Below are 8,567 nucleotides of genomic sequence, written 5' to 3' on the forward strand. Positions count from 1 at the left end.
GTTAGGGTTAGGGTTAGGGTTAGGAGGGTGGCTCCCTGTCGTGACCCATTGTGTACCCTCCCCGTGACCCCCAAAAGGTATAAGGGGTAACTGCTCAAAAAAAGAGAGGTGCTATCTATGAAATGTTACTATTATATTTTTTATAATATATAAACTCAAAACTGAGTTGTAAGAAATCTGGTTTTATTCTAGAAACTCAAAACATCAACAGCTGAGAGACTTCATAACCCTCATTAAACTCTACAAACGTTGGTAACCACAGCTGGCTGAAAAAAAGGGTGTTTTTCTTGAATCTGACTCTTTTTGGTCAAATGTTTGTGCATCCATGGGATGGATGTGGGGCTATCCCACCAAATTTATCCCAGCGTCCCGTCTGAGCACCCTGTTGTTGCAAGCATGTGCAGCTGAGAAGCAAAGCAACAGGAAAGAGTTCCATGGGGCTAAAAACCATTTCAGAACAACTTCCTGCGTTTTGTTCACATTTAATGAGAAAACCGAGTCGGATCATCATCCTGATTTCAGGAAAAATCCTGAAGGTCCTTTCGAAGCATGAGGAGAGGGGACAGGTCGTGTCTTGGTGCTCACAATCCACAGATCCAGAGAGATAAAATAGAAAGCATTCAGACTTTGGCTTCCAGCATCTCCAGCAGCAGCTTGTGGAGGGGGACACGGTACCGGCGGTGCAGCTGCAGCAGGTTCTTCACAGCATGCTCAGCAGTCTGCCGCAGCAGGGGGAGGGTCATAAGCAGGCGGCCAGCCCGTTGGTGCTCCCCGTGGGATGAGCCGTGCTCCTGCAAGGCCTCATGAAGCTGATCCTGGAACCTCTGGACCGAGTCTGGACAGTCCACTGGATCAGTGTCTGAACAAATAGCAGAATAGAAGCTGTGCAGAACTGTGAAGGCCCTCTGCTGAAGGTCCAGGGATCAGAAACCTCTGGCCTGCGTGCCAAACTCAGCACACTGCAATAAACTCAGTGGCACCCTCAACCGTCTCAGCTTTCTCTAAAACTACCAGCTTCACATTGGACCCACACCCCATATGTGATACCGTTAAGTCCAGCCCATTTTGCTGCTCTGTGTGCTGCATTTGGGCATGATGGGTAATTTTCCAGCACAACTGTGTAATGTAACATGACAACACGGCAGCATCAGGTTTCAGACCTTAGAGAAGAAGAAGCTGGTTGGAGACATGGGAAACGTCAGCATCGTGGAACAAAAAGAGGAGAGATGATGGTGTTCGGGCTACAGATCAAACTGGGTTTACTGGAAGTCACTTCGTCACCTGGGTTAAGACTGAACATGAAGAATTCAGGCCAAAAGTTTGGTCTCATTCAATGTGTTTCGTTATTTTCTTGACTATTAACATTGGAGAGTCTCAGTAAAGGCATCTTGCCTTATTAACAAAAAGTGTGAAATAAATAAAAGAAACTTGGTTTATAGTCTAGTTTGAGTTGGTGTGTACCTGAGTTGGTGTGTACCTGAGTTGGTGTGTACCTGAGTTGGTGTGTACCTGAGTGGGTGTGTACCTGAGTTGTTGTGTACCTGAGTTGTTGTGTACCTGAGCTGGTGTGTACCTGAGTGGGTGTGTACCTGAGTGGGTGTGTACCTGAGCTGGTGTGTACCGGAGTGGGTGTGTACCTGAGTGGGTGTGTACCTGAGTTGTTGTGTACCTGAGTTGGTGTGTACCTGAGTTTGGTGTGTACCTGAGTGTGCGTGTACCTGAGTGGGTGTGTACCTGACTTGGTGTGTACCTGAGTGGGCGTGTACCTGAGTTGGTGTGTACCTGAGTGGGTGTGTACCTGAGCTGGTGTGTACCTGAGTGGTTGTGTACCTGAGTTTGGTGTGTACCTGAGTGGGCGTGTACCTGAGCTGGTGTGTACCGGAGTGGGCGTGTACCTGAGTTGGTGTGTACCTGAGTGGGTGTGTACCTGAGTTGGTGTGTATCTGAGTGGGTGTGCACCTGAGCTGGTGTGTACCTGAGTGGGTGTGTACCTGAGTTGGTGTGTACCTGAGTGGGTGTGTACCTGAGTTGGTGTGTACCTGAGTGGGCGTGTACCTGAGTTGGTGTGTACCTGAGTGGGTGTGTACCTGAGTGGGTGTGTACCTGAGTTGGTGTGTACCTGAGTGGGTGTGTACCTGAGTTGTTGTGTACCTGAGTTGTTGTGTACCTGAGTTTGGTGTGTACCTGAGTGTGCGTGTATCTGAGTGGGTGTGTACCTGAGTGGGTGTGTATCTGAGTTTGGTGTGTACCTGAGTGTGCGTGTATCTGAGTGGGTGTGTACCTGAGTGGGTGTGTACCTGAGTTGTTGTGTACCTGAGTGGGTGTGTACCTGAGTGGGTGTGTACCTGAGTTGTTGTGTACCTGAGTGGGTGTGTACCTAAGTGGGTGTGTACCTGAGTTGGTGTGTACCTGAGTTGGTGTGTAACTGAGTGGGTGTGTACCTGAGTGGGCGTGTACCTGAGTGGGCGTGTACCTGTGTTGGTGTGTACCTGAGTGGGTGTGTACCTGAGTGGGTGTGTACCTGAGTGGGTGTGCACCTGAGCTGGTGTGTACCTGAGTTGTTGTGTACCTGAGTGGGTGTGTACCTAAGTGGGTGTGTACCTGAGTTGGTGTGTACCTGAGTGGGTGTGTACCTGAGTGGGTGTGTACCTGAGTGGGCGTGTACCTGAGTGGGCGTGTACCTGAGTTGGCCAGGGCGATGGCCTTGAGAGTCACGGCCTCCTCGCCCCTCAGCTGCATCAGCTGGTACCTCAGGCTCAGAAGGTGCAGAGCCTCATACAGGTGGGACAGTCCCATGGCTCCACACTGAGCCCCAGTGAGCTGCAGATTGGCTGCAAACACAAGCTCCTCCCCTCCCGTCTTCTGTGATCTCCAGGCCACACCCACCAGCAGCACTTCCATCCAGCCACTCTGCAGTAAAGACATCTGGTCGACCAATGAGAGGTTTAGGAAGCCTGCGGAGGACGAGGCGGAGCCGCTCTCTCTCAGGTGTGCTGTCCAGACCATCAAAGCAAACTTAAACAAGGTGGGATCTTACCTGGAATCTGTTTGGCCCAGCCAATCAAGAGCAGCAGCTGTCGGTTCAAGAGGTCACAGAGTGTCAGGAGGTTGCAGAGGCCACCCTCATTGGCTGGTTCCTGCAGATTGGCAGCCATTGGAGGAGGCTCTATCAGCAGCAGATCTGAAATGACCACGTTTCCTAAAAAATGACAGCATCAGAGTCCCGTCAGCAAGTTGGCCGATAGCGTGGCGATGCGATGGCGAGGAAACTGAGGCCTCACTGCTGCTGGCAGAGTGCAAACATGGACCTTTGTAGGGCCGTCCAGGCTCCGTCCTCCTCCTGTACTTTTGTCGCCCCCCACGAACTCGATCGATCCGCACACCTGAGGCACATATTCCACTTCCTGTTTACTCTGATGTTCTGATTGTCACCGACCTTTTGTCAGTAAAGGTTTGTGGGAAGCACTCACCCTCCCGCATCATCCCGGCCTGCAGACACTTCTGGAAGCGACACGCCTGACACGCTTTCCGTCTCCGCTTGGTGATCTCACAGTTGTTGTTCACGGGGCAAATGTACTCGATATTTCCTAGATCGCCACAAACAGGAAGTAGTGAAAGGCTCAGTGACATCAGATCCTGTGCGCAGGGTTTGTTACGGTATGAGGCCCTCTCCTGTTATTTCTGTCAACCAAACTAACTGAGTGATGTGATTAGTTTTAAACGAAGCTTCTGCAGTCGCAGGTGTGTGTGCAGGAATATTTAGCCGGCTGAACTATTGATCCAATGATGGGTGGGTATTGTCTCACCCTGTATGGTCCTTTTGAAGAAGGCCTTGCAGGCCTCGCAGGATGCGACCCCATAATGGTACCCTGAAGCCAGTTCTCCACACACCAGACAGACTCTTTTTGGTCCTAACGAGGAGCGGTAGCCCGCTATCAGCACAGAGTCCGCCTGCAGTTAGCAGATAAAGGGTTAGAGGAGCGACATTAAAAAACTTCGCTAGGCTTTCAGCATGAAGAGAAAAGTGTGAGCAAAAAGCTCATTTGATGTTGAAGGAAATTGGAAGCTGCACACCTGGGGGGCTGGAAAACAGCCAGTTAGCACCAGAACTCCGCCCCCAACACCTGTTGGGGAGTTGGGCAGCGATGACCCACAGTGGAGGCCGAAGGACGGCGCAGAAAGGGCGGGACTAGGCGTCAGGAAGGCTGCGTGGGCGGGGCTAAAGCTTGGCAGAATGTCACTGAAGGAGGCGGAGTCTGGTGAGGAGGTGGAGTCTGTCGAGGAGGAGTTGAGGCTGCGGAGGAAGAGCACGCGATGATGCTAATAGCAATTAAGATCAATTCATCATTAGTCTGTCATTTCCAGAAACTATGGAAAACAACAACTTGATAAAAATATCAGATTTGAACTTGTTTTTGAAAACAAGCTTTCACTATTTTTCATCTTCATTGTTTAAAACGAGCAGATTTCATTTCCAACTGTTGTGTTGCAAAAACAACAAACAGGAAATTGTTAAAATTCTTTAAAAAATGGAAACCCATGGCTGTTTAACCTCAGTGACCCGCTGCTCTCTCACCACTGATAACCAACCAATGGGTCGGTGGTCCGGTCCATCCTGGCGCTGATTCTAGAGACACTCCAGACCAACTCCATCACCAACTCATCCCAGTTGGGATCAAGTAGAATTCTGATGTCGCTTTAAAGTCCGCGAAGGAAAAGGAAAGTTTTTTCAGTCGAGTCGACAAGACCGACAGTGATATTTATCTGCCATTACATGGGGGGGGGGGGGGGAGCTTAGAGGAGCAGCCAATCAGCACGCAGCCTCAAGTCTGACTTATTTTTCTGTCGTCTTCGTTGATCTGGATGACGACAGATGGAGGTCGTCCTGCAGCCAACAGCTTTGATCATCATCATCATCGATCACTTTCTGCTGATTAAAAAACCTAAAGCTGTTTACAAAAGTCCTTTTTCTATTTTTGAAAATGTGAGGTTTTGTCTGGTTTGTGCTCCAATATTTGAGTCTCAAAAAAAGACGTCCAAGTTTGCACACCTGAAACAGGGTTACCCCCCCACACACACACACGCACACACACACGCGCACACACACACACACACACTAATCTGATGCTCAGACATTCATCTGCCGTTTCATAAGAACTGAATACCTGAGGTCAGTTTGGGGACTGACCCACTCACCTGGATCTAATCTGGGTCAATGACTCTGAATCACAGTGCAACACTCACCAATGTCACCTGAATAACTAGACTCAGGCGCCTCTGCACCACCAGTTAGGTTAAGGTCAGGGTCGGGGTCGGGGTCACGGTTTTGTTGGTGTGTGATAAATACTACCTGTAAAAGTGAAGGCTGATATTCTGCTGGCTCACGGTTAGGGTTAGGGTTAGTAGCTAGTAATCCTATTAATACAGCCTGTGTGTGAGTGTGTGTGCTGACCTATAATACAAAGATGCTTACAGTCCTGGAGCCACCTAAACCCAGCAGGCATTAAGCTCCTGGATCGGGACTGTCACCTGAGATCTGAAAAAAACACCCCAAAAACAGGTGCACACAGCGCACGTGTGAAGTTGAAGAGCATGCTAACACAGACGAGTCCACGGATGATGAGCTCTGTGCTCCGACGGCTCAAAGCAGCTTCAGATGCTCATCAGGTTTTTGAAATCCTTTTTTCAGCTGAACTTTGAGAGTATTAAAGGTCCATGCAGCTCGGTCCGGCTCAGGTGGTGTCACTCTAAACTTTAGAGTTTTAGACTCTAAACTTTAGAGTTTTAGACTCTAAATCAAGTGTGTTGAGAAACTAAACAACGGTTTCTGAATAGTTCCCAGTGCTCCACACATCACTTCCTGTCTGCATCCACAGAACTGACACATGAAGAAGACAACTTCAGAAAACTGTGCAAATATATTTTCATTTCAATAGAAAGGTGAATCAATAATAAAAGTTCACAATCAAAAATATTAAAGAATGAAAATGTACAAAAACAGTCAGCGTGGCTTCTCTCCAGCAGTTACAGTGCGCGTTAGGAAACTCAACATTTATGTGCTAATGAGAAGAAAGGAAAAAACTAACTTATTCCGTTAGCATCAAAAAGATCATTCTCATTTCCACCAACCAAGGAAGATTCTGCTAATCCAGAAATTCATTTTGAAGAAAGCAACAACCCAAATGAGACGGGTTCGCTCTCACAAACGTTGGTCACGAAGGTCAAAAATCAATTTCATGTCATTTAAATTCGTTTAAAAACATTTTTTAAAATGAGAATGTGACGAGTTCAGATTTAAGATTTCATCTGAATTGAAGGAATCTGACCTGCATAAAGGTTCAGTCTTGATTTGGTTCAGCGTAAATGTTTCATTTCCTTTGATCTGAAATCTTTTTAAGCTGCTAAAAGAACCCCAGCCTCTTCTGACGGCTGCATATGGGCGAGAAGCTGCTCTTCCAGGGACGTTCTGCCCATCAAACTGAAGCCAAACCAGTGTGACGCATTGAAGAAGGAAAATGGTGAGAATACTAATGTGTCAGTCCAGTCCAACCAGTGACATCGTAAAGTAAAGACCGGTTCCACCCGGTCCGGCCGGCCGGCCCAGCTTATGCAGCCACACAGTGGTTGGGTTCGGTCATGACGAATCCTCGCAGACAGATGCAGCGAAACGAACCTTCCGTGTTCACGCAGCGAGCGTTGACACAGGGGCTGTCCACGCCGTCCACGCCGTCCTCGCACTCGTTAGTGTCTGTCCACACAACAAACATCTGTGTTTAATGTCTGAAAACCCAGAAGCAGACGCCAGTCAGCAGGCTCTCACCTGTACACGTCATGCTGGTCATGTCCAGCTTGTATCCATGGTAACAGTCACAGGTGTATCCCTCAGAGACCCTGATGCAGCGGCCGTTCTCACAGCCGTGCAGGATCCCACAGTCCTCGGCGGTGCTCATGCGGTCGTAGGACTCGTAACGTCCTGATGGACAACAGAAGAAACATCAGCTGAGGTTCCAACATTCTCAAAGACGGAACACAGAGAAGCCTCACTCTCATAGACCCTCCTCGGGGCGCCTCCTCGGCTCCTGTCAGGGAAGGGAGGGAAGGGAGGGAAGGGAGGGAAGGGAGGACCCGGCCTCCACGACACGTCTTCCTCCTCCTCCGACTGATGGGGCCTCCCAGGCAGAGGAGCCAGAGGAGCCAGAGGAGCCCCGTCAGGTCGGGATACTTGAGGAGGTGGGTGCCAAGTCCCAAACCCTCTTCCAGCCTGGGGGTCCTGAGGGATGCGCAGGGAAGGGTCCTGGATAGGGGAACCATCAGGGGAGCCAAAGTCCACTTCAGGGTAGAACCCCCCGATACTGAAGGACAGAGAGATGTGGTCATGTTCCCTAAAGCAAAGCACACTCTGAAAGAGGAAATGAGCGGACCTGTAATCTGGCCTGGGATAGCTTCCATCGGGCTGGCTGTAGCTGTCACGTGTACTCCCTCTAAACCCGGGTGTGCTGCCCCCTGCTGGAGAGTACTCATCATAGTCTGGACTGAAGTCTGTACTGGGGACCACGGCAGGAGGGATGGAATCTGGCCTGTAGGGAGGGGGGTAAGGAGGAGCTGGAGGAGGAGATGTTATTAGATTAATATGCATGAGATGCAGTTTAGAGAAACTTATTCCAGACATCTTCAGGCACCTGCTCCTCCAGCTTCTATTCCTGGACTGGAAGAGTCTGGAAAAGTGTCCAGGAGAGGAGTCTGGTCAAAGGTGCTGCACAGGTTGGCGTAGTCATCTACAGGAATGGAGAAACAAGATAAATGGAGAGGATCATTATTGCTGATTTCCATAAATCCACATCATGAATACACACTTGAGAACTGTGTTCAGCCTGATTCAGTGGAAAGGATCAGACCCATGGAGATATGGACGGTGGGGAACGGCTCGATTCAGCTCTGAGATCTTTAAATTTGGGATTTGCTGGTCAGATTATTGATCTGGGTCAGATCTGTTAACGGACAGCTGAACAAGTGTTACATGTATGATGTCACGCATTCCCGTGGTTACCAGAGTCCGTGGAAGGGCAGAGGGCACACTGCATCCCCCAGCCCTCGCCATAGAAGCAGCAGCAGCTGGTGAAGGTGACGTGAGGGCCCAGCAGAGGGCTCTGACACACCAGGTCTGTGGTGACGCGCTGCCAGCACACCGACAGGTTCTCATCTGCAGATCAGCAATCAGACATCTGGTCAATAATCGGAGCTGGATCTGTCCAGGAACGTCCAGGAACAGGAAACAAAGTGCAGCTGCTCCCGGTTAATTCACCCAAAGCCCTCCTCCCACAGCTGACCCATTAGTGGTCACATGTTCTCACCCGAGGTGACCAACAGGAAAGACCCGAACAAACCAGCACGGTGAACGAGTGGCTCTCACCCACAGTGATGTGGGAGGAGTTGACACAGGTACGCTGCGTGTCATCCAGCAGCAGAGGAGGCGGGCAGCTGCAGTAATAGGAGCCAACCGTGTTGACACAGGCTCCGCCCACACAGCTCTCCTCTTCACACTCATCGTGATCTGCAAACACACACAC

At 49.8% G+C, this 8,567-nt stretch overlaps 2 protein-coding genes across 2 annotated transcripts in view; both read right to left on the minus strand.

The window, feature by feature from the left end:
• On the minus strand, positions 1 to 3,531 carry LOC101063172 (estrogen-related receptor gamma-like). The gene is made up of 5 exons (XM_029844431.1): positions 3,471 to 3,531; positions 3,309 to 3,383; positions 3,038 to 3,199; positions 2,682 to 2,954; positions 1 to 859 (listed from the first exon to the last, which is right to left on the minus strand). Exons 1-5 carry the CDS (start codon positions 3,481 to 3,483, stop codon positions 621 to 623), a joined length of 762 nt encoding a protein of 253 aa, XP_029700291.1. The 5' UTR covers positions 3,484 to 3,531; the 3' UTR covers positions 1 to 620.
• A 2,368-nt stretch (positions 3,532 to 5,899) lies between these two features.
• The window catches only part of LOC101063394 (latent-transforming growth factor beta-binding protein 4-like), an 8,106-nt gene continuing 5,438 nt past the window's right edge, over positions 5,900 to 8,567 (minus strand). Inside the window, exons 13-19 of the mRNA XM_029843466.1 lie at positions 8,411 to 8,551; positions 8,048 to 8,200; positions 7,680 to 7,775; positions 7,422 to 7,602; positions 7,045 to 7,352; positions 6,821 to 6,973; positions 5,900 to 6,748 (exon numbers count right to left, since the gene is read on the minus strand). Of these exons, the coding sequence (XP_029699326.1) occupies positions 6,606 to 6,748; positions 6,821 to 6,973; positions 7,045 to 7,352; positions 7,422 to 7,602; positions 7,680 to 7,775; positions 8,048 to 8,200; positions 8,411 to 8,551 (1,175 nt within the window). The 3' untranslated portion in view covers positions 5,900 to 6,605. The remainder of the gene's footprint in view (positions 6,749 to 6,820; positions 6,974 to 7,044; positions 7,353 to 7,421; positions 7,603 to 7,679; positions 7,776 to 8,047; positions 8,201 to 8,410; positions 8,552 to 8,567) is intronic.

This window comes from Takifugu rubripes, chromosome 11 (assembly GCF_901000725.2).
Source record: "Takifugu rubripes chromosome 11, fTakRub1.2, whole genome shotgun sequence".
NCBI lineage: Eukaryota > Metazoa > Chordata > Actinopteri > Tetraodontiformes > Tetraodontidae > Takifugu > Takifugu rubripes.